Source organism: Papio anubis, chromosome 17 (assembly GCF_008728515.1).
Source record: "Papio anubis isolate 15944 chromosome 17, Panubis1.0, whole genome shotgun sequence".
In the NCBI taxonomy this organism is placed as follows: domain Eukaryota; kingdom Metazoa; phylum Chordata; class Mammalia; order Primates; family Cercopithecidae; genus Papio; species Papio anubis.
Window position 1 is genome coordinate 72,515,547 of NC_044992.1, and position 25,710 is coordinate 72,541,256.

The 25,710-nt window shown below is 51.6% G+C and overlaps 1 protein-coding gene across 7 annotated transcripts in view; it reads left to right on the forward strand.

Annotated features, from left to right (window-relative positions):
• RPTOR (regulatory associated protein of MTOR complex 1) overlaps window positions 1-25,710 on the forward strand; it is a 408,568-nt gene that overhangs the window by 361,300 nt on the left and 21,558 nt on the right. For all 7 annotated transcript variants that reach the window (XM_009191419.4, XM_003913544.5, XM_009191423.4 and 4 more), the window contains 4 exons: window positions 4,909-5,012; window positions 5,698-5,881; window positions 7,565-7,675; window positions 24,646-24,751. In XM_009191419.4, coding sequence (XP_009189683.1) covers window positions 4,909-5,012; window positions 5,698-5,881; window positions 7,565-7,675; window positions 24,646-24,751 — 505 coding nt within the window. The remainder of the gene's footprint in view (window positions 1-4,908; window positions 5,013-5,697; window positions 5,882-7,564; window positions 7,676-24,645; window positions 24,752-25,710) is intronic.

Sequence of the window (25,710 nt, forward strand, 5' to 3'; positions counted from 1 at the left end):
CGACTGCTTCTCCCACCAAGCCACGGGCGTGACCACCCTCTGCATCCTCAGCGAGCGTTCGCCTCACCTGTCTTAGTTCCGCACCTCCACCCAAAGGAGGGATGCTCAGAACAGTGGGAAGAGCCACCCCAGGAATGTGGCACACCAGCAGCACTAATGAACAGCCTGGACACATGTCACGTCTATGGCTTGAAAGCTTTTTATGTGCGTGTTCATTCCCCTCCCTGCAGACCTGGGGAACGAGGGCAGCATCGGCCTGGATTAGCTACAGAATCAGACGTGGCCCTGCCTTAGAGCCACGCTGCCCGATGCCGGCCCGTGAGCCCCTGCCCAGCTACAGCAGAAGCGCCCCTGGAGAGCCCATCCAGACGGAGATGCCCTGTTTCCCTGCGGAGATGCAGACTCCGGGCTCTGGGGTGGTGGCCAGGATCTGTTCTCAATGAGACTGTTCTGTGGAGCTGCAGGCAGCGGCTGCCCCACAGGCACCCGCGCAGGGGTTCATAGCCACGAGGCACTAGGGTGGCTCTTAGGGCCTGAGGCTCCTTCAGGCAGGGACAGCACCAGCTTTGCTCTGAGCCCCATTCTAGCTCTCCTGGCTTTCAGCCAGTGACTTCATGCCTCTCAGCTTGCATTTCTCCATCTCTAAAAGTTAAAACTGGGATCGTGGTACGACCCCCACCCCACTAGGGCTGTGGTAAGAAGTACAGAGCCCTGTCCCTGTGCCGCCCAGGTGCAGAGAGGGATCCACACAGCAAGCTGCATTGTCTGCACCCGTGTCTGTCGCCGTCACCTCCTTGACCATCTCACCATCCTCTGTGGAAAAGGGGCCACAGCAACTCCAGAACCTCCCGAGCCTTCCCTCACGCCTGGCTCTGAGGAGGGAGGGAGCTGGTGGGCTGAGACACCTCGGCCTCCACTGACGTGGAGTTCTCTGCCCGCAGCACCTAGGACTGAGGGCGCCGTGACACCAAGTGAAACTCCTTAAGGCTTCCTTTGTAACTACTGGGCAACTAGTTAAGAGTCACCATGTTGCTTTAATGGAATAATACCCAGGACATACTTTTCCAAAGGGAGAGTTCGTAGGATGTATCTAGGAAACGCAGTTTGCAGAAAAATGACTTGAAGAAATAGCAGCACACGCTTTTGCAGGGGCTTCTTCTCCCCCACCAAGCAGCCTGCAGCCTCTGCGCTATTCTTAGCCCCAAAGTGCCTCTGGATAATCCTCTGGGAATCCCTTTTTAAGAGTTTCTCACACATGAGTCCAGATCCTCGATATAAAATTAACAGGAACATTTCTGAAATACTCCACTTCCTCCCAAGATAGAGCCGCCAGAAGCTGGCGCTGGCATCCGCAGCCCTGACTCTGTCAAGACCCAGCGGGAAAATTCACTGTCCACGTCTCTGAAATGCACGGTATTTTTATCTGCATTGGCTCAGACCCCCCGTGTCCTTGTGAGGTGGCGCTCCCAGAACAGGAGACAGGGTGGGTCTCCTTCCAGTCCCCGCTCCACCAGCTGCACACAGGCAGGGGTGGATAAAAGATGCCCGGGACTCCATCTTCCAAGAGTGTTTATGTGTACACTGGCCCAAGAGAGCGTCTGTGCTGAGAATTCGACTGTTAGCAAAGTCCTATTTGCCACCGCTGAAGGTTGGCTTGGGGAGTGGAAGAATGGCCCTGTCTTGTAGCCGTCACCCTGACCGTCTTACAGCTGCCGTCCTCTCTGGACTCACACCTCCCTAGAGGGCATGTCTGCACACCCTAGAACACTGCAGGCTGTGAGCGAGCTGGGGTTCTGGGGGTGTACACGCTGAGAAGGGCGCTGTGTCCTCGAGGCAGGCCTTGGCCCACTGAGGCTATGTGGGCTGCTCTCAGGCCTCCAGTTTGCACCTCCAAACCCAGCCTCTGCCAGCGCTGTGCCTTCTCTATTCACCCTTCCTGGTGCTGCGCTAAGATGGTGGCAGGGACCAGCAGAAAGGACTCTCCCTGCTCCTCCTCTGCCTCTGCCCCTGCCCCAGCCGCGCCCCTGCTCGCTGAGTGCCCTGTCCTCACACCGACGCCACAGGCAGGCAGGTCTGCCAGATCACCCCCGAGGGACGTGCTGCTCATGTTCACGGTCTTGGCCCCACATCCAGCACAATCGACGCTGAGTAAATCTTTGTTGAACAAATAGGAAGTGCGCAGCTAAAAGAAGGCTTCCTCCAGGCTGACACCCTGTGGTCACTACACTAATCGGTCGCGGGGGGGACATGGGGGGGGGGGGGTTCCTGAACCAGGGGTGTGTCCATCTCTCACGAGATTTCCAAAAGTGGTAGAAAATTAGTTTTCTGACAGAAGCCACAGGTACAAGCCATGTGAAAGCAGGATGATCTCATCTCATAACCCCAGGGGCTGCGAGAATTCCTGCGGAGGCCAGGATCAGTTCCCTTCCCTGAAGAGTGGACACAGCAGAGGGTGTGTCACCACGGCTCCCACACGGTGCTCCCGCGGGCGCTTCCGTGCAGGGTGGTGGGGCGGGAGCTGCACAGACCCCGGGCAGCTGAGCGGGACACCCCAGGGCTCCTGAGTCACCCGCCTCAGCCCAGCAGCGCCTGAGCCTTTGTGCTCCGTGAGCGTCTGAGCATGTGTGGGTTTTGCTGAAGGCTTCATTTCAACTCCAGAAGTTCTCTGTCTTCCCCGTCACCTCCCACTGTTTTTCCAGACATTTTGAGAAGGCACATATAAAGTTCAGAGTCGAAAACTTGCTTTTCTCTTTTTAGACTTTTGAAGGGATCCTGTGTCTGGCAGGTTTTGTGGGGTGGTTGTGTGTGTCTAGGGCTGGCCAAATAGTTTAATACCAAAACAAAACAAGTTCAGAAAGAACAACTCTTGTCGTTTATAAAATAGGAACGTTGCTTCAAGACGAGTTATGGTTCCATTTTCTTGCTATTTGCGTTTTGAAGGAAAGGGTGATCTGGGAAGCATCGATGTTACATGAGTGAAGACTGCAGGATTGTTTTGTTTTCCTTGGTGTTCTGTTAGCTGAATTGCAGGTTCAAGGTTCCTAACTTCTAAGTGAATAATTAAAAGCCGTGAGACACCCAGCACTTTGGGAGGCCAAGGCGGGCGGATCACGAGGTCAGGAGATCGAGACCATCCTGGCTAACATGGTGAAACCCCGTCTCTACTAAAAATACAAAAAACTAGCCAGGCGTGGTGGCGGCGCCTGTAGTCCCAGCTACTTGGGAGGCTGAGGCAGGAGAATGGCGTGAACCCGGGAGGCGGAGCTTGCAGTGAGCTGAGATCGCGCCACCGCACCCCAGCCTGGGCGACAGACCCAGACTCCATCTCAAAAAAAAAAAAAGCCGTGAGACAGTGCAGGCTCCACGCAGATGCAGACCTGCAGGACGGGGTTCTGTCTGACTGCAGCGCAGCCTGGGATGGGCCAGCGCTCAGGGAATGGCTCGTGCCTGTGGGATCGGTGGGCACCTTCACAGAGCAGCTGGCCCTGTCCTCCTGATCACAAAGGAGGTTGCGCCGGCACCATCAGGCCCTTCCGAACACACACAGCCTCTGGAGTCCAGAACCCAGTGGGACCCGCAGCCCCCACGTTGCGCATTCAGAACAAAACCACCCCGAAGCAGCTGGGCCCTCGCGAGGTCCTGTCGGCGGCCGGGCAGCGCACGCCCTGGCTTGCATGGTTTCTCACAGATGCTCACTAACACCGAGAGTTGGTCTCCAGATCCACAGAAAACCCGCTTAAAAAATCAAAGCAAAACCACTTACCCCCTGAATGCCAGAGCTCAAGCTGGTACAAATCTTTTTCTGTGGTAGAATTTCAAGCCCTGCAGGTGTCTGTGGCAGGAGGCTCACAGAGCCCAGGGTCTCGGCTTCATCTGCAGATGGCTGCATTGAAGGGGTGGTTTGGAGCCTCATGCTGCCCGCTAGGCTGTGCCAGCTGTGCACCACCCTGCTCCCCACCCCCCCAGGAGCAGCCGTCCCCTCCCCCTGCCAGTGCGTCCCTCCCCAGGGCAGGTTTCAGCCACGTCTGCCCTGGAGATGAAGGTACCCCGTCCATGCAGTGCGCCTGGCACCACCCATGTGCGCCCATGGGGAAGGATGACCACAGCCCCTTGGCCAGGGGGGTGTTAAGGGCAGTCTTGAGTTCCAGGCCCCATCACAGCCGAGGCAGCAGAGCCCATTTTGCCGCTGGAGAGAGCCCAGGCCCCCTGCAGGGATTCCCTGATGCTGCTGCACCCTGGACAGTTTCCATGGCCTCCTGGGGAACACAGGGGTGTAAACAGTGGCCTGCGTGGAGGCCTCGGGCTGTGGTGACTTTCCACCCCGTGCCCACCAGCCAGGTCCTGGGTAGATGAAGCCCTCCCTGACCCTCCACGAATGCCACTGTCACCCAGCTCCGGAAAGAGCACGGCTGGTGGATTCTTCCCGGGCCTCAACTCACAGCCTCTGACCCGAGAGCTGAGGTGCTGGGGAGCACTGGACTCAAGGCCAGGACGGTGCAGAGGCCCAGCCTCAGGCAAGGGGGAGGACACTGAGGCCGCCCAGGAGCCGCCCCTCTGGCAGGGGAGGTGAGGAGGGCGGGCCTTCGTCCATCTCAGAGGCTTCAGGCCCTGACCCCTTAGGAGCCTCAGGCAGAGCTTCCTCCCTAGACGTCCCAGCTCCCACGGCCACGCCAGGGCTCGCTCAGCGGGTGCGTGTCCTCTAAGAGTAAAGAATATGCCCTTTGAGTTTCAGGGTTGCATTTGGGGGGAATCCAGCTGGGGCCTTCCATTGGTGTTGGCGCTTCCTTGGCCAAAGGCCTTTTCTGGGACTGAAGCGGCTCCACGGCAGCCACCAGCCTCTGCTTCTTGTGGCGGCCTCCACGGAGCGCGTCCCGTCTGACCTTCACACCCCCATGCCTTTGCCCCTAGGCCACCGTGAATGCCCGGCCGCAGCGCGTCCTGGACACCTCCTCCCTCACACAGTCGGCCCCTGCCAGCCCCACCAACAAGGGTGTGCACATCCACCAGGCGGGGTAAGTGCCGCCTGCTCAGCCTGCAGGTCCACGGTGGTGACCAGGGCCCCACGGGCTGAGCTCTCCTTGAGTCAGCCTCCCCATCCTCCTCCTTCCCCGCCCTGTCTTGGCTTCGTCTCCTCCCCCCTCTCTAATGGGCATTCTCTTTCCCTCTCCCTCCTGGGCACCCCGGCACCCACCTCGTCTCCTCCCCGCTCTCTTTCCCTCTCCCTCCTGGACACCCCGGCACCCTGCCTTGAACTCCCCCCTATCTTGAGAAACCCTTCATTTGCACATCGTTTCAGCAAAAGTTGAACTAAGCCTGGTCTCTGTGGCCTTTCAGAGTTCTTAAGAGGGGATCTAGATCTCCGAGTGGGTAACCAACAGGTGTTTGCACCTCAGGACGTGGCACTGCTGTGCGCTGAGCTCGCGCATCCCGGCCCACTCGGCTCTGAGCTGGTTTCGTGCTGTCCACACTGCCTTCCAGGGCGCTGGAGTTCAATGAGGGACACCCCTGCCCCCTGCCAGTCGGGCAACTGAGCAGCATGGACTCGGCACCAGCAGCTGGTGTGCCGGGTGACTGAGGACACCCTGGGCCCTGGTGGTATCTGGGAGGGTGCAGGTGGCCCAGGAAGTTGTTCCGTGTTTCCTCTCGAAGCCCCAGACTCCGCAGAGAACGCAGTGTTTGTTTTTCTCCCAATGGCAGGGGCTCCCCTCCAGCGTCCAGCACCAGCAGCTCCAGCCTGACCAATGACGTGGCCAAGCAGCCGGTCAGCCGAGACCTGCCTTCTGGCCGGCCGGGCACCACAGGCCCCGCAGGGGCGCAGTACACCCCTCACTCCCACCAGTTCCCCCGGACACGGAAGATGTTCGACAAGGGCCCAGAGCAGGTACGGAGCCCCGGCTGCCTCGTGATCTGGACACTGAGAGTGTTGCTTCTCAGATGGGGGCTCATGGCCTCGGCCTCAGGCTGTTTACGTCGGGCGCTGCCTCTTGCTCATGCACCCCCTGCCTGCACTCTTTAGGAGTACTGCCAGATTTGTCCTGGTTCTCTGCCCCTGGTTTTGGGTTCACCATTCTTGGCAGCTTCCATGTAACGAAACAGGAGCGTGGAGTTACCCGGCTCTCCCCTTCCTGGGCGTACAGCACTCTGCGTCCCCTCAGGGGCAGCTGCACTGCAGAGCGTTTGTTCTGAATGTGTTGTCTTTTCTGTGAATGTCCAAGTACGCTGCATCAATAGGTGCGCTCTCTTTGCCTTTAACTAAGTTGAAAAAGAAATTTCTGGAGAGAGGAATGTGTGCTTTCTTTTGCTGGGGTTGTGCGAGCATTGTGAGGCGGCGGCTGGTCTGGAGACCTTGGCTGTCTCGTCCAGGCGTTGCCACTTTGTCAGTTGAGGGCACCGGGGCTCAGGAAGGTGGTTCTGGGCACACCCAGCTGCTCTGGGTTCTGACAGCATGATCAGCTCAGCAACGGAGTGGGTGCTGGGGCTCGCTTGGTCATTCAGTGATTTTAAAAGAAGTTAGTGGCCGCCTTGCGGGCGCCTTGGAGCAGGAACGGCCGTGTTGGGGTAGAAGAGCTGTCACAGCAGGAGCAGGCAGGTCCCCACAGGTGCTGCTCAGCCCCAGCCCACCTGGACTTTCCGTGTCTTGGCAGAGGAGGAGCGAGAACCACCACCGAGCCCCAAGTGCAGGGTCAGCCTCCTGGCCAGCCTCTGATGGAGACAGGAGGCCACGGTCCTGGGGAGCAGTGCCGCCGGCACGTGCAGCGCCCCCACCTGACCCCGCCCTGGGTCTCACTGCAGAGCCAGAGCAGCTGCCTAGGGTGGGGGGGATGCACCTCTCACTGCGCCTGCCCTGGGATCATGGGGAGCTCCCTGTGCCAAGACACAGCAGGAGAGATGCCAGCAGGCCCACCCCCACGCATATGGCGTGGCACAGGAGACCCCTGGTGCCCAGCCTCACTGCACAAACACACACAGACTCTGACAGCCCTGGCCGCCGCAGGTTCCACAACAGGAAACACGCAAAGCTCAGTCCTCCTCAGCTCCACATCCTCTTTCTCCAGGGTCTGGGAGCCCAGCCGGCCTGCACAGCCGCACGCTCTGTCCAGGCCACTTCACACGGAGTCCCCGCTCTCAGCCTGCTGTCACGGGGCCATGAGGGGAGCCGTCCTGGGACCACGCGGTGGAGGCTTTTTGGGGGTTGATAGACCAGCACACAGGGACGCACATAGCACTGTCTGGACAGTCGGCTAGAATTGACTTGGGAGCCGTGCTGGGTCGGCCCTGGGGATGATGGGACAGACGTGGCTCACGCTTCACAGCCCGGGCCCCTCAGTCCCTGGCCAGACATTTAGGGGTTCTCAGCCCGGGCCCCTCAATCCCAGGCCAGATGTTCAGGGGTTCTCGGTCACCAGGATATGGAAGTGAACAGAGCACAGAAGTGCCGTCCTCAGGGGCAGCCCGGAGTGCCCGGCAACGCCTTTGTCCCCTGCTGGAGCTCTTTTGAGCTTAAGAGTGGCATGACTGACTGCTGTTTCTTTTTCCTTCCACCCCTCCTGCTTAAACCCTGAAGACTGCGGACGACGCAGACGATGCTGCGGGACACAAAAGCTTCATCTCCGCCACGGTGCAGACGGGGTTCTGCGACTGGAGTGCCCGCTATTTCGCCCAGCCCGTCATGAAGGTACGCCCAGAGCACGGAGTTGAGAGTAGAGTCCTAGCAAACGTGTGTCCGTCCCACGTCTTTGAGCATAAACACTCAGGGCTCGTGGCTGTGGGAGTGTCGCTGTTGTGGTTGTGGTTGTGATGAGCGGTAGTGGTAGTGGTAGTGGTTGTAGTGGTTGTGGTAGTGGTAGTGGTAGTGAGTAGTGGTGAGTGGTTGTGGTAGTGGTAGTGGTTGTAGTGGTTGTGGTAGGGGTAGTGGTAGTGGTTGTGGTGGTGGTAGTGGTTTGTGTGAGTGAGATGGTTGTGGTGAGTGGTTTGTGTGGTAGTGGTGGTGGTAGTGGTGAGTGGTAGTGTGGTTGTGGTTGTGGTTGTGGTGGTGGTGGTGGTTGTAGTGGTTGTGGTAGTGGTTGTGGTAGTGTTGAGGTGGTGAGTGGTTGTGGTGAGTGGTTGTGGTGGTGGTAGTGGTTTGTAGTGGTTGTGGTAGTGGTGAGGTGAGTTTGTGTGGTGAGTTTGTGGTAGTGGTGAGTGAAGTGATGGTGGTGAGGTGAGTGGTTGTAGTGGTTGTGGTAGTGGTAGTGGTAGTGGTTGTGGTAGTGGTAGTGGTTGTGGTAGTGGTAGTGGTTGTGGTAGTGGTTGTGGTTGTGGTTGTGGTAGTGGTAGTGGTAGTGGTTGTGTGGTAGTGGTTGTGGTTGTGGTTGTGTGGTTGTGGTAGTGGTGGTGGTGAGTGGTGGTAGTGGTAGTGGTGTTCATGGTTAAGGTAGAACCGCAAAAGAAACAGACTTCATTTACCTTCCTGTTGCCAAACAAAAAGAGAAAACCTACCTTGGGAGGGGGCTTGAGGTGTGAGCCAAGGTGTCTTTGCCTTAACTGACAGGGTCACTACAGGCCTTCCCACTCCCTAATGGTGAGGATCACGTGAGACCCATCCCGAGGCCACGCTTGGGTGGCACAGAGGTCTGGAGACTGTTAGACCAAGCCTGCTGCAGCCAATCCCAGCGCATTTGTGGTTACACCACAAGACAGTCTCTGAGGCTCAACCCTGACACAGCCCTGACAGGCACCGCGTGCTGTGGACGTGGTGGCTCTGGCCCTGCAGGCTGGGGCAGGGCGGTGGCTCTGGGCCTCTTCAAGGGACAGGGCAGGAGCTGCTCTGTCAGCACAGTCCTGGTGCTCATCTCTCTGCCAGAGTCCGGCAGAAACTCGTGGAGATTTTCTGTAAATCTAAAGCACATTCTGAGAAAACCTTCCTCTTCCCTCATACATAATTGAAAGCTGAAACTCTCAGCTTATGCTCGATTGTATATCAAGCTTGCATCTTAGTCATCTCCGTGAACGGTATTTAGACCCCATGACAGCTCAGCCCCTGTGTTCCTGTCCTCATAGTGAATGCTGATTTCTGTTCATAAAAACACAGAACCATCAGGCAGCCCCTGAGGCAGGCAAGCCATAAAGCTTGAACTACTGAGCCCTTTACTGCAAAGAGAGGGGAGTTCGCCTCCCACTTCTCAAATGAACCTGGGTGGACAGTGGCCCGGCTGTTCTAGAAAGCGTCTTGCCAGGAAGCATCAAACACCTTAAATAGCCATTCCCTTTGACCCGGTCATGACTCTCCTAAAATACTGTCTTGAGAAAATAATCAGAGATACAGATGACTTCTGTGTTATTTATAAGAATGAAAATTGAGATTCGCTTAAATGTCCACAGAGCGTGAATAGTTAAAAAGTTATGAAATATTTGATGAGATATTATTGGAGGTACTGAAAAGTTAAACATTAAAAATAGTGTCCTAAGGAAGTGCTCATGACAACATTCCTTAAAAAGATACAATGCCGACCAAGAACCCGGATCACAGAGCAGTCAGAGCCGTGCTTCCCATGCGCAGACACAGATGTACACACGATGGAGACCAGAAGAGCCTGCTCCTGAGTAGAGATTGGCCAACGGTGCCGCCCACGACGGCACTGAATTGGGCTTCTTTTGTGTGTCTTCTACAGTTTCTACCCTAAGCCTGAAGCACCTTTAGAGTCGGGGGAAAAGTATTAAAGAAACAAACCCCGGGAGATCATTCAGGCTGCTGGATTCAGTCCTAGTCAGCAAGCCCCTCACCAGGCCCACCTGCCGGGCTCACCGCTGCTTACCTGCGGTGGCATGAGAGTGGCATCCCCTCCGGGCTCACCGCTGCTTACCTGCGGTGGCATGAGGGTGGCGTCCCCTCCGGGCTCACCGCTGCTTACCTGTGGTGGCATGAGGGTGGCATCCCCTGCAGATAGAGGGAAGGGCCCTTTCCCATCACTAGGAGGCTTCTGGTTAGGAAAGGAAAGCATAAACAGATCCTGGAATTGGATGCAGGAAGCAGGAGCCACCCAAACTCTTAAGTGAGCCGGAGCTGGGAGGTGGCTGGACACTGTGTCGGGAGTGCCAGGCTGTCCTTTAGAACTGCGGCCCGGTCTGTTGAAAAGTCAATGGAATTTAGTCTAATATTAACAAGCTTGGTGTCCTTGATGCATTCTCGTGCTTAAGGCAGATAAGGTCAGGCGACTAAGAAACCCAGATGGTCTGGTCTCCCCTCTTGCTGGAATGGCAGTGGCTGTACATGACCATAGTTTCTTGATGTGATAATGAGGGGCTTTTCTTGAAGCCCTTGAAAAATGCCCCTTCTCAGTCATCTATCCTATGATGAAAGAGAAATGGCATAGATAATCCAAAACTCATTGCTCTTAAACTTAAAAATGAATTTAGGCCGGGCGCGGTGGCTCAAGCCTGTAATCCCAGCACTTTGGGAGGCCGAGACAGGTGGATCACGAGGTCAGGAGATCGAGACCATCCTGGCTAACACGGTGAAACCCCGTCTCTACTAAAAAATACAAAAAACTAGCCGGGCGTGGTGGCGGGTGCCTGTAGTCCCAGCTACTTGGGAGGCTGAGGCAGGAGAATGGCGTGAACCTGGGAGGCGGAGCTTGCAGTGAGCTGAGATCCGGCCATTGCACTCCAGCCTGGGCGGCAGAGCGAGACTCCGTCTCAAAAAAAAAAAAAAATGAATTTGACTTTTCCCCCAAAGGATTTGCTTTCCTTTCCTAAGCATTTTTAAGTACACAGCAGCTGATTACAGGAGGAGGGTCCCCAGAGGCACGTGGAAGGCCGTGTGTGTGTGTCTGTCTGTGTGTCTCTAAGTATGTGTGTGTCTGTGTCCCTGTGTGTGTCTGTGTGATGTGTGTGTGTGCATCTCTGTCTCTGTGTGTGTCTGTGTATATCTCGTGTGTGTGTGTCTGTTTGTTCCGGTGCGTGCAAGCCCCAAGCCAGGGTCTCCTCTCCCTTTCTTCAGATTAGCAGCCCCTCCGTCTGCCCTCATCTTGCTCCATTTGCACATCTGAGAATTCCCACCTACACAGAGGGGCTAGAAGGTGTCAGCCTTGTGGTCTGGCCCTTCCAGCAGGTCCTGCAGTGGGGACACTGCAGAGGAGATTAGTCCAAGGGGATGCATGTAGGAGCTGCCGTCACACAGGAGGTTAATCGGGAAACGGTTGCTGAATGAGTAAACGATTGTCTTCCTCTGCCCCTGCCAAGCATTTGAAAACACACGCTCACTCTGGTTGTCGTGATGGAAAAGAGTGCCCTGTTATGGTCGGCGTTGTCTGTAACTCCTGATGGCAACTACAGTCTTAGGGATTTCTTTAACATTAGAGACCTTTTCTGAACTTTAGAAGAGGAAGCAGGACATGTTATATCTTGTTTAAAAAAAAAAATGTTTTCCTACTTTTTCTAGGTGGTATTCATAAAGATAGTATTCTTTTACTGATTTAATTCATCATCTAATGACATTTGTGTAACAAACTGCATTAGGAACTTTTTGTCATTAGCCTGCTTCACATGTAAACTAAAAATAGCTCTAAGCCTAGGATTGAACCTAAAAAAGAACAGGAGAACTGCAAACCCAAAACTTCTTCAAGGTATCTAAGAAACTAAAATAGTTACCAAGTCACAAAATAATGAGGAGTTTACACTAACACACAACCAGCAACGAGCAGGATGAGCATCCAAGGACACCGTGGCAAGGACAGTTTCCGCTCACTTTTTCATTCGTTCACCGTCAGATTTCTTTCAGGTCTCTGTGACCAGAAAGAACCATGTTCTGTATGTGGCTCACCTTTGATTGATGAAACAACCTCCTTTCTTCCCTATGTTGGTTTACAGAGCTCGTGTCTGCATTAGAAACCATGAAAGAATATTAAAAATGGTCTGTCCTGTGCTTCAAAAAGAAAAAGATGTATTAAATTGTGTTCTGATTACAGAAGTAATATGACTTTTTTCTTCTCTCAGTTGGAAAGTTTCAAAACTTGATTCTATCCAGAGGCTGGCTTACAAGGCTGTAGGGGATGTGAGCTCTCAGACGCTAGTGCTGGGTGGGTGCAGTACTCCCTTTGCTTAGGGCAATTAAGCAGTAACTGTCAGAATTAGAAATGGGTATACCTGCAAAGCCAGCAATCCTGCTAGGAGGCGTATATTCTTAGAAACCACTAATATAGTTTCCATGAAATGATAATGCCCAGAGATGTCCATGATAACATGATTTGTAATGGGAAAAAGTTGAAAAGAAATGACTTAGTAGGAGAGTTAATTTAAAATGATAAATCCATGTGATAGAATACTATACAGCCATTAAAATTCTTTAAGTTGTATCTTTCTATGAGACTTGGTTGGATGTCCTTGATCCACAAGGTAAAATAATCAGATTGTACAAAATGCTTGCACAAGCTCTGTGCTTCTGTAGACTGGAAAAGCATGGGAGGAAGCTTGGCTAGTTACACAGCAGGCTGGCCACACAGTGACTTCTAGAAGATGGGGTTGGAGCCAGGCAAGAGGACTATTCTTTTTTTCATCATCTACTTCTGGGTGATATGAATTTTTTAGAAAGAACAGTTATTGGTTTTGCAATTTAAAACAGACTAAAATACCATTTTTAACTATAAAAAGCTTTAAGAGTTGATACGCTGTTGGGAGGCCTCATGTACACAGCCCGGTTGATTTCCCACAGCCCTTAAAGCTACAGCGGGGATTTCCATTCGGCCACTCCCGAGAGCATCCACGGCTGGAGGGTGGATGCGGAACCTGCGCTGCCCGTCATCAGATCTGCGGCTGTGCAGCTGGGGTTTCCGTGCACCATTAGAAACTCAGACAGTGAAGAAGTGACTTGAGATGGCCACAGTCCCCACGCAGGGTTCCCTCCCACCACTGGGGTTGCTCTGTGTGCATGGCTGCAGTCTCGCTTTTCCCGCTATGCGATGAACATTGAGCGTCCTGTCATACATTCTCCAACAAAAATGACTTTTTCTGTTTTGCTTTGTTTTGTTTTGTTTTTTCCCCTCTGAGAATGACACTGTGTGACATTCTTTATACTAGCTTCTCCATCTTCCGCTCTCTCTTCCATCCTTCCCTTTTATCCATTCATCCATCCTTTGTCCGGCCCATCCCATTATCCCTTCCATCCTCATCCCCGCTCCTTCCATTCCCCCTTCCATCCCTTCATCCGGCTCCTTTTCATCTCATCCCTTCCTTCATCCCATTTCCATCCCCAGCTCTGTCCTGCGCTCCTTCATCCTCCATCCTCCCCAGCTCATCCCCAGCTCATCCTCCGCCCATCCCCAGCTCATCCCCGGCTCATCCCCAGCTCATCCCCAGCTCATCCCAGCTCATCCTCCACCCATCCCCAGCTCAGCTCATCCCCAGCTCATCCCCAGCTCATCCTCAGCCCATCCCCAGCTCAGCTCAACCGCAGCTCAGCTCATCCCCAGCTCATCCCCAGCTCATCCCCGGCTGGGTCACGGCTGGGTCTCATTTGTCACGACCGTCACGACAAGTCATCATTGCGTCACGAAACCGATGGCTCAAGTCATCGGCGACCGTGCGAAACCGTCACGACAAATCGGCTCGTCACGAAACAAGTCACGAGTAAATGCGGCTCGTCCCGGGCTCGTCGCCGATAGTGCAGAACAAATGCGACAAATTACGACAAATTAAATAAGGCGTCACGACCGTCGCTCGTACGAACAAACCGATGCGAACCGTGCAGTGGGTGCGAGCGGCTCGTGCGACGGTTAAAACGGGTCGTGGCCCGTCACGACATTGCGAGAACCGACCAAGTCACGACCGACAAGTCGCCGATGCGATAAATTAACCGACAAGTGCGACCGACAAGTCACGACAAATGCGAACCGTGCAGTCGACAAGTGCGGCAAAGTGCGAGCAAGGTCGAAACCGATGCGAACAGATGCGAACCGACAGGTCGCTCGGTAAGTGCGACAGAACCAAACAAGTACAGTAAATACGACAAATACGAGAAACAGAAACAAATACGAAGCAGTACAAAACCAGCTACAACAAGTCATAAACAATAAATAGAAACAAATGGAAACCAAATGCAGTAAATACGAAACAAACAAATATAGAAACAAATGCAGAAACAAACAAATGCAATGAAACAAATACGGCTCGTCCTCATTGTCACGGCTCGTACGGCAAATGGCTCAGAACAAATGCAAACAATGCAGCTCATTGCAACAAGAAACAAATACATAAATGCGAAACAGAAACAAATGCAGTAAATTACGAAATAGAAACAAATACGGCTCATCGGTTCGTCCCCAGCTCATCCTCAACTCCTCCTCAGCTCATCCCCAGCTCATCCCAACTCATCCTCAGCTCATCCCCAGCTCATCCCAGCTCATCCTCAGCTCATCCACTTCAGTCTGCTGTGGGCTTCACCCGCCTCAGGAGGACAGCTGGCTCCACCCCAGCTGCAGCTTCTAAAACGGGTGCTTCCTGTTCTTTCCTGGAAAGTTCAGAAGGAAAGCAAATGGATAGGTCGATTCCCCTCCAAGAAGACCAGAATAGAATGAGTCGTTGGTTTTGGATGGAAGCTGCATGAAGAACGCACTTGGTGGGTGGAAGTGGGAGACGTAGCTTCTCTGACTTTGTTTCCACTCGGCCACCACCAGCTGGACTCTGGTGCTCACAGTCTCCGAAGCGGCAGGACGGCTTCCTCTGGCAGCCAGGGCAGGGACCGTGTGGTGCCACTCTGCTCAGCTTGCTCCACGCTTGACCGTAGTGCCAGCGCCTGTCTGGTAAACGACTGCTGAGTGTTAAACAGTCAGGGGTCAGGTTTATCAGCCGAGTCAGACAGTCTTGTTTTAGAGAACATTGTAATTATTCAGTATTGTTTAAATTAAATACATAGTTATTCTAGCCATTTGTTCTTAGAGAGTTTTATCCTGGTTTTGCTTGGCTGCACGTGCAGAGGGTCCTGTGGGCAGTTCCTTCAGCCTCAAGTGTGTGGGAAGCATTGCTCTGGCAAAAGCCCCAGCCGAGTTCCACCTCCGCATGTAGACAGCTGGAAGGAGCACCACTCCCACCTTGGAAATAAGCAAAGGGCAGAAAAACTATAAAATTCTGACTTTTCCTGAACCCATCAGAGAACTGGGGTGGCAGGGAAGTGAGTTGCCCAGCAGGGAAGGGAAGAGGTTCCTCCAAGGAGAGCTGGGCCATGAGCGCCAGTTCCCTCCAGCAGAGCAGAAGGGGCCGGCGGGGAGAAACACTCACCTGAAATTGGCAGTGGACTGTGCAAGACTGAACGTGGAGCAGTGGAGAATCTCAAACCTTCGGGAGCCACAGGCTGCACAGGCCATGCACGTCCACTGGGCCGTCACCCGGAAGATTGGCCGTCACGAGAAGAGCACCCTCAGAGGTGTGGGCCTGCAGCAGGCTCTCCTGTCCTGCCCCCCACAGAACATAACCTGCAGTTCCTGATGAAAGGCAGCAAACCCTGTCGCCCCCAGAGCACAGGCAGAGACCCACTGCCACAGAAGAACAGCAAAGGAAAACCTTCCGTCTCCAGCAGGGCAAGAACCTGCCACGTGTGGCACACTGCAGGGAGCAGGGCAGAGTCACTGAGAAGGCTCCGCCCCAAGACCCAGAGACACAGGCCCTGCCTCAGTCAAAGTCTGGGCCAGAGCAACAGAGAGCCCTTCAGACTCCTCCACCAGGCCAGCAGGCTCCAGGCAGCAGGCACAGCCATTGAGCTCTGGCAGAGGCACAAGAGCATAGAGAGAGAAGCCCCCTAAGGTGCAGACACACGAGGAAAGCCAAAACCAAGGGGTGGTGGGGTGGGAACCCTGGCAAAAACCCTCCGGAAACCCAGACCCTGCTCAAGCACGAGGAAGCGTGAGAGGAATCTGAAGCTGGCCATGTGCTGAGTGTCACCATAGCAACAGTAAAATCCAAGCCCATTTCAGTGCCTCGCTGGATTGACTGAACTCGCTAACAGTCTAGTAATAGAGGCATAGCCATTTCCAGGCATGCGTATGTGTATATATATGTACCTTAGTCTCTGGTATTCTGCACATGAAGTCTGGAATTCATTCAAAAATTAGGAGAGGCTGGGCATGGTGGCTCACACCAGTAATCCCAGTACTTTGGAAGGCCAAGACAATAGGATCACTTAGCCGAGACGTTCAAGACCAGCCTGGGCAACACAGCAAGACCCCATGTCTACTAAAAAGAACAAAGGAAAATTATGAGATACCCCAAAAATATAAGACAAACACACCCGCCATCAAGAGACAAAGCAGAGAAAGTCTCAAGGGCAACCCAGATGTTGGAACTATTAGAGATGGAGTGGAAATAACCAAGATTAATGTGACCTAAAGGCATTAATGGCAAAGGCAGACAATATACGTGAACAGTTGAGGGATTCCAGCAGAGAGTTGGAGACTAAGAGTCAAGTGAATGCCTCCCCAGAGGCTTATCTGTGACCTCAAATAGCCGAGGAAAAAAATCAGTGAATTTAATGACAGGTCTATAGAAAGTACCCATAATGAAACACAAAGATTACAAAAAGTGGGGAAAAAACAAACAGGATTGCAGATCATCTGAGAGATTCAGGACAATACAAAAGAGTCCAACATCTAACCACCAATCCAGCAAAGATCCCAAAGCATGATATATACAGACACACACACACATGCACGTGCACACACACATATACACACACAGCCGGATATATCATATCTAAGCCACCACAAACCAAAGATAAAGATAAAACCTTGAAGACCTCTGGAGCAGGACATATTACTTACAGGGGAACAAGGACAAGAATCACCACAGATTTCTCATTAGAAATGGTGTAAGACAGAATAGTCCAGTGATATCTTTAAAGTGCTGAAAGAAACAAACTGTAACCTAGAATTCTGTACACACAAAAATATCTTCCCCAAAAGAAGGTAACAAGACAAACATATCCTCTCTTGCCACTTCAGCACTGTGCTGGAAATTATAGCCAGGGAAGTTAGGCAAGCAAAAGAAATAAAACACATCATATTGGAAAGAAGAATAAAGCCATCTCTGTTCACAGATGACATGATCCTGAATATTGAAAGTCATTCGAAATCCAGTTTAATAAAGTCTCAGAACTTAAAACCCAATGCAGCAGTATTGTACCCCCAAGCTCAATATCCAGTAACCGTTTGGATCAGATTCCCCTACACTAGTAATGAAAACCCTAAAAATGCAATCAAGAAAAGAGTTTCATTTACAGTCATAGCAAAAATAATAAAATGCTTAGGAATAAACCTAGCAAAAGAATATAAGACTTGCACTGAAACATTATTGAACGAGATACTAAAGAAGAGTTAAATAAAGGGAAAGAAATCACACATTCATCGGTCAGAAGACTTAACATGAAGTTGGCAGAACTCGCCAAATAGCTCTACAGATTCAGCACCATCAGCACCATCCCTGGCAGGCTTTTTTGCAAAAATTGACAAGCTGATACTAAAATTTGTATTGCAACGTGAGGGACCCAGAATAACACAAAAGAAAAATATTGTAAAAGACAAACAAATTAAACAACTCATGCTTCCTGATTTCAAAACGTACTACATAACTGCACTAATGAAGACACTGACATTGGCTTAAGAGCAGACATACAGGTCAATGGATTTGAACTGAGAGCCCAGAAATATACCTTCCATCACTGCTTTATGCCTATAAACTCTACAATTTAGATGAGATAGACAAATTCCTTGGAAGAGGTTACTACCAAATGTCATTCGATAACAAAGAGATAACCTGAATAGTTCGTGTCTATTCAAGAAAATGAAGTTTTCTTGTTTCGTTTGAGATGGGGTCTCATTCTGTTACCCAGGTTGGGGTGCAGTGGTACAATCATTGCTCATTGCAACCTCGATCTCCTGGACTCCAGCGACCCTCCCACCTCTTCCTTCCCAGTAGCTGGGACTGTAGGCATGCACCACCAGACACAGCTAATTTTGAAATTGTTTACAGAGATGGGGACTTGCTGTGTTGCTCAGACTGGTCTCAAACTTCTGGGCTCAAGCAGTGGTCCCACCTCAGCCTCCCAAAGTGCTGGGATTATGGACGTGAGCCACTGCATCTAGCGAAGAAAATGAGTTTTTAACTAAAAGCTTTCAACACAGAAAACTTCTGACCCAGATCCTGTCACTGGCAACTGTACCAAACCTTTCAGGAAGAAATAATACCACTTCTGCACAACCTGTCACGGAAAATTAAAGAGTGAACACTTCCCAACTCAGTATATGAAGGCAGCATCTTTCTGTATCAAAACCAAAGATATCACAAGAATAAAAAGCACAGATTCCCAAGTCCTCAGCATCATATTAACGAGCTCCAGTTAGGCACAGTGGCTCATGCCTGTAATCCCAGCACTTTAGGAGGCCAAGGCAAGGAGGATTGCTTGAGCCCAAGGGTTCAAGACCAACCTGGGCAACAGTGCAAGACCCTGTCTCAAAAAAAAAAAAAAGAAAAAAAAGGCATTATACAAAAATCAGTTGTATTTCCATATGAGCAATTGGACATTGAAATTTAACATCAATACTGTTCAAAATAGCACCAAAATACATGAAATACTTAAGTATGAATATTTTTTCAAAATATGTGAAAGATCTGTATTCTAGAAAATATAAAACACTGATGAAAGAAAGCAAAAGACCTAAGTAAATGGAGACCATGCTCCTGGTGTAGAAGACTCAATAGTATTAAGATTCCAGTTCTCCCTAAATTGATACATAGATCATTGCAACCCCAATCAAAATCCCAATAGGATTTTTTTGGTAAAAATCAACAAGTTTATTCTAAAATTTGTGGGGAAAAGCAAACTAAAATAACCAGAACAATTTTGAACTAGAAGAACAAAGTTAGAAGTCTCACACTATCTTATTTCAAGACTTGCTATAAAAAAGTAATCAAGATGGTGTGGGATTGGTGAAATGTTAGACGCATAGATCAATGGAACAGAATAGAGAGCCCAGAAATTGATCTACACAAATACGTTCAATTGATTTTCAACAAAGATGCAAAAACCAATTCAATGGAGAAAAGATACTCTTTTCAACAATTGGTACTGGAGCAATTAACATCCATTTGCCAAAAAAAAAAAGAAGAAGAACCACCTGATCCATACCTCACACCTTATACAACAATTAACTCAGAGTGAATCATAGCCTAAGTGTGAAACCTAAAACTATAAAACTTCTAGAAGGAAACAAAAAAATATATTTCTGACCTTGGGTTAGGCAATGACTTATTTAATAAGATGCAAAAAGCACAAGTCAAAAAAAAAAAATGGTAAGTTGGGCTTCATCAAAATTAAAAACTGCTTTTTTTTTTTTTTTTTTTGAGACAGAGTCTTGCTCTGTCACCCAGGCTGGAATGCAGTGGCGTGATCTTGGCTCACTGCAAGCTCCGCCTCCCGGATTCACGCCATTCTCCTGCCTCAGCCTCCCGAGTAGCTGGGACTACAGGCGCCCACCACCACACCCAGCTAATTTTTTTTTTTTGTATTTTTAGTAGAGACAGGATTTCACCATGTTAGCCAGGATGGTCTGGATCTCCTGCCCTCGTGATCCGCCTGCCTTGGCCTCCCAAAGTGCTGGGATTACAGGCGTGAGCCACCGCGCCCGGCCAAAAACTGCTTTTTAAAGACAGTTAAGAAAATGAAAAGACAAGTCACAGACTGAGAGAAAATTATAAAACACATAAGGTAAAGATCTTGTGGCTGTTACACATAAAGAACACTCAAAATTCCATAATAGGGAAATAAGCAACCCAATTAAAAAACAATGGCGGAAGATTTGCACAGACACCTCACCAAAGAAGATATACAGGCTGCAAATAAGGACATGGAACGATGCTCATTGTTAAGGATCTTAATCACGGGAAAGTACAGACCCCTGCAGTGAGATCCCGCTACACACCTGTTAGAATGTCTCGGATCTTGAAATCTACCAAGTGCTGGCAAAGGACACAGAGCATCAGAAGAAAACCCTCATTCTTGGCTACTGCAATTACAAGACACTACAGACACCTTGGAAAAGTTTGTCGGTTTCTTACAAAGTTAAACATACACCTGCCATACAACCCAACCATTCTACTCCTGGATATTCACCAAGAGAGGTGAAAACATGTTCATTCAGAAACCTGTATGTGAGTATTTATAGTGACTGTATTCATAGTTACCAAAAGCTGGAAACAACCCAAGTTTCCTTCACCTGGTAAAGAGGGAAGCTGATGTAACCGTGTAATGAAAGACTCATCAGAAAAAAATGTGAACTATTGATAAATGCAGTGGCACAGATGAATCTCAAGTATATCATGCTAAATGGAAGAAGCTGCTCAAAAGACCACATCCTGTGCGATCCATTTATATAACGTTCCAGGAAAGGAAAACTGTACAGAACTGTTCTATATCTTGATTTAGGAGTGGTCATATGACCGTAAACATTTGTCAGAACTCCGCCTGTACCTAAAGAGGGTGAAATTCACTGTACGTAATTACATCTCCATCAACCTCATGTTACGGGGAGAAGAGACTGTTTTCCCTCTTGTGCTGAAGTCACGTGAAAGATGATGTAAATGCGTGTTTTGGAGTGAACGCGCGCAGCAGGCTCCCAGCTTCGTCCAGAGCTTCTCCCTGCTCCATAGCTTGGCGATTTGTGGTAACGCAAAGGCTGTGTCCTTGGATGTAATGCACACGAGACATTGGCAGAATCAAATCAGCTCTGTTGCCTGTGGACTCACGACGCACACCACGACCTCCTCCTCCTCCACCTCCTCTGCTGCCTCTGTTCACGAAGGGGGACTTTATTGTTCAGTGGGGAGGGGGATAGTTTGTTGCTAAACAGTGGGGGAAATAATGAAAAGCGTCAAGGGGAAAAGCACATCACAGAGGCAAATTTGCCCTTACTTCATGTAATCAGGCTAAGTGGGTGGAGAGAGAGGGAGCTCGGAGCGTAAGCGTTTAATGTGTTAGCAATCTTTCCCCGTGGGTTCCTCTCCCCTTTTGCCTTCACCCAAGTCTTTCTCAATCTTGATAGTCATGTACCTGTTTTGAATTTTATCCCCTGCACCCTGAACTTTCTAAATTCAGAGAGATTGAAAATAAGACTCAGCCCTAGGGCTCCCAGATTCCACAGATAAGGATTTACCCCAAAACTGCCCCAAACTGCTGCTTTCCCGTAAGTCTTCTGGGGACCCTCTAATCTCCCTTTGTTCCTGAGCCCCAGGTTTTTCTTTGCAACAGGAAGGGAGCTGTGTTTCATTGGCTTTCAGCTGATGCTTCTGTGGGAGGCTTCAGAATCTTAATTGGTTTCTGTCTGAGTGGAAGCCAAGAGGTGTGAGGAACAGGAGTGTCAAGATCCTCATCATGTAACAGGATCAGCGGCACCCACAGCCTCCAGGAGCTCTGTTTACAGGGAGGCTCAGCCTGCACTCGGCCTGGACCCTTGTTTACTGAAAAGCTTTTATTCAGCCTGAAGAGAAACAGGTGGAGAGGAGGTGACAGGCCGAGGATGAAGAGCTGCAGTGTCATTTGCTGCCTCTGTGCTGAGCGGCGGTCACATCCTGGCTTCCCAGGGAGGGTGCCCGCATCTTCCATGGCATCTGCCCTCCCCTGGCCTCTCCATCCACCACTCTCCCTCCTGCCTCACACCACACCTCCCCTTCTGCTGGTCCTGTGACCCTCGTGCTCATAGCTGGTTGTCCTGACACAGAAACTGGGGGTGGTTTCAGAACCGAGTTCCCGTTCAGAAAGTCTCTTCCCAGCCCCGCAAGGGCTGTAAGGGAAGGCTGTGGGCTCTCTCCTTGAGCTCAGACTAGGGAAGTGGCAGCCACCTACCTCTAGAGGCAGAGCTCCTGGGCTGGGAGAGGGCCCTTGCAGTGCCATGGCAACAGGAGAAATGCCAGTCCACCTGAAACCCCTCAGCTCCTGTCTCCAGGCGTCCTGGTGCCCCTCCCTGTTCTAGCACGGGCCCCCTCTCGACCTTGCAGTCTTCGTCTCTGTTGTCTTCAAAACTGAGGCTCTGAAGCTGCCCTGTGTCTGCCCCCAGTGTCTGGATTCTTTGCCCGAGCTCAGACCCGGGGCCACAGAGTGCCGGGCCAAGGACCTGGAATTCCCATCGGGTTCCTCTCCCTTCCCGCTGGAAAGTGCCTTTTAGACTCTGCCTCCAATTTATTCCCAGAGAAGCCCGAGTCTCATTAAAGTGCAATATCTCTGTTCCTGCGCAGCTTTGAGTCTTTCGGCCGTGGGTCTTTTCTTGTTACTGGTCTAGGTTATTGGTCATTTGTCACTTCTTTTCTAATAAGCTCAGGATTGTCATAAAGTGAAGCCGGTTGTTAAGAATCCACAATCTATCCCGTTTGCCATTGTGGGGTTATTTCTAAACCAGAAAATGTGCGGAGGGAGTCATTTGACACCTTTTGTGGTTATCGTTTCCGGGTTTGGATGTCTTTTTTGCTGTGTTGTGGCTGCTTTGTCAAGTGTGGTTTTTGACTTTTAAGAAGAAAAAGAAGGAAGCAGAGCAGTAAAATGCTAGGAACTGAGCCACAGCCATCTGTGAGCACAGGGTCAGACGCAAGGTTTGGGGTTCGCCTGTTTCTGTTCTGTCATCAGAGCTGACACAAAGCATTGGAGGAGGAGACACAAAGAATGCTGTGTAAACATCTGCACGTAATAACCACCTACAATGACCGCCTAAAACTCCACATGGAGAAACCATTTTCTTGCCACATTTACGTGCAGGGACACAAACATGGCCATGCGCCATAGTCTTTATTCCCATTTCTTCTATCAGAGAAAGCGACTTTTTAATAACTAATGCAGGCTTTTTCCTTTGTCGAGACGGAGTTGTTTTTAGCCAAAAGGAACTAGGGTTCTTATCTTGTTTATTTCATTTCTTTTGTATTTTGGGTCTTCACAAGTCTTAGTTTCTTAGCAAGGAACAGACTCAGCCAGATTGACTGAACGGTCAATGTATGCTTAAGGAAATGCATCTGTGTTACACAGACAAGTGGCCATCCTGCTGCGTAAAGTCGATTAAATCCTAGTTAGTATTTGCCAAGTATGGACCTCTCCTAGACGCTGAACGTGCACACCCCAACCCACATGTGCCTGCACACAGACACATGCACGCACACGCACACATGCACATGCACACACAGGCACGCACACGCAGGTCCTGAAGCGAGGACCTTTGCTCAGGGAAGAGAGGACAGCAGCATGTCCGGCGTCTGCAAATTTCAAGTGAAAATTAACTTGGTCTTTCTGAAGCTATCTTGTTAGGGAAGGGCACTAAAGTTCTCACGAGTTAATTTAACCCCAGCCAGACTTGCAGCTCAGCACCCTCCTAGCTCTTCTACCGTCGGGAGCCCAGGGACACCCCCTCTGCTGCCCAGGAAGGTCCCGCACCCTCTCAGGGCCCGGCCTAGCCTCTCGTGAGGCTTCTTCCTCCTGTCTCGTAACCTCCCTCATCCTCCAGCCAGCTGCCTGCTTCCCTTTGGCATCAGAGAGAGAATAAAGGCAGTGTCTCCTCACGCACACCTGCCTCCTGATTGTGTCTTCAGTGTTTGAAGTGGCCCTTTGGTGCCCCCCTGCCCTGCTGCTTGGTGCTGACCTCAGTACCCCCCATTCCCTGGAGAGGCATTTCCCAAGGCCCTGCTTCCCATCAACCTGTCAGCCTCACCTAGAGGCCACTCACTCAGGGGTCTCAGAGCCCCCACACTAGCGAACACAGGTGTGGAGAGCGCCTCTCCCAGCTCCGGGGAGGGGACCAGCAATGTGTTTTGTAGCAGATGTAGGACCTACCAACAGCCCGTGCCTCGGGTGCGCCGCCAGATGAGAAGCCCAAAGCCTTCAGCCTTTGAGAAAGAGGTGCCTTTATCTGAAAATAACTACAGCCAAGCCCTCCATGACCACAGGAGCTGCGTCCGCAGATGCAACCAATTTTGGATAAAAAAACAAATTTAAATAACAAAAATAAATTTAATACAACAAAACACAATCCAAATTTTGAAAATACAGCATTGGCCGGGCGCGGTGGCTCAAGCCTGTAATCCCAGCACTTTGGGAGGCCGAGGCGGGCGGATCACGAGGTCAGGAGATCGAGACCATCCTGGCTAACATGGTGAAACCCCGTCTCTACTAAAAATACAAAAAACTAGCCGGGCGTGGTGGCGGGCGCCTGTAGTCCCAGCTACTCGGAGGCTGAGGCAGGAGAATGGCCTGAACCTGGGAGGCGGAGCTTGCAGTGAGCCGAGATCGCGCCACTGCACTCCAGCCTGGGTGACACAGCGCGAGACTCCGTCTCAAAAAAAAAAAAAAAAAAAAGAAAAAAGAAAATACAGCATAGCAGCTATTTACACAGCATTGACGCTGTATCAGGTATGGTGAGCAAGCTAGCTCAGGTTTGAGGTGTGCCGTATCGGGTATGGTGAACAAGCTAGCGAGGGTTTGAGGTGTGCCGGAGGACACGTGCTGCTTGTACGCGGGTGCCACACCCTTTCACATCGGGGACTGAGCCACACAGGTTTTGCTCTCCGAGGAGTACTGGAACCCGTCCCCCACTGACACCGAGAGACGACCCTGTTTCATCGCTGGGCTTAACTGGGTGTTTTCTGTTGTTGAAGATCCCGGAAGAGCACGACCTGGAAAGTCAGATCCGCAAGGAGCGGGAGTGGCGGTTCCTGCGAAACAGCCGCGTCAGGAGGCAGGCCCAGCAAGTCATCCAGAAGGGTAAGGGCACCCACCAGCCAGCCAGGAGCTCATTCCGGGAGTGGGGGCTGGGGGAGGGCCCCCCGTGAGCAGGGCCCCCGCAGCCCACACACAACCTTCTCCAGCCATCCACTGTCCACAACAGACCCGCCCCCTGCACCCCGTCTCCCTTGCAGATAAGCACATCAAGGCTGGTGGAGGCGAAGCTGCTGCCACTCAAGGTTCTGCAGCCCAGAGTGGGGGGCGGGGCCGGGTGGGAGCCCAGCCACCGCCTGGGAAGAGGGCTGTCCCAGGACCCTGCCTCTTCCCCCTGCAAGGGCAGCCCCTAGCCCGCAGGATTATCAGCACAGGTGGAACTCATGGAAGCGGAACTTTGCACGTTGGTATTTCCGGAAGGGAAGGCCTCTGAGAGCCCACGTCTCCCCACCCAGACGGGTGTCTTTGTGCCAGGCCCTGCAGATGGCGTGTCCTTCCCTGGAAACAGAAAGTGAAAATGCCAGGCCCTGGTTTCCTCAGCTGTGGCCTCCACCTTGTCCCTGAAAGGGTGGCTAGCTCTATCACCCAACACTTCAGTCATGATTTTCCTAAACCTTCTCCCAGATTTGCCACCAGATGCCAAATGCCCCCTTCGCCTGCCTCACCATGTGCTCTCCCAGCTGCACGCAGAGTGGAGGGGCAGGGAGCAGCCCGGGAGGGGCCATGTGTGCTGCCACAGACAGCAGAGGGGGCTCCTTGTGGAAGAGATCTGGGCTGCAGGCGACCCCGGTCGCAGAGACTTTGGGGAGCAGGGAGGCCCTGAGAGTCAACACAGCAATGAGGGTGTCAGGCAGCCCCATCCCAGAGACCCTGGCCTCTCCCCAGAATCCAGGAGGGTACAGAGGCCCAAGCCCAGCCCTGTGGCCCCACTGAGGACACTGAGGGCACAGAGCAGCCGTGGTGTCTCCGCATTCCTCCCCTGCCCCCGCGGCCATGGGCTCCCA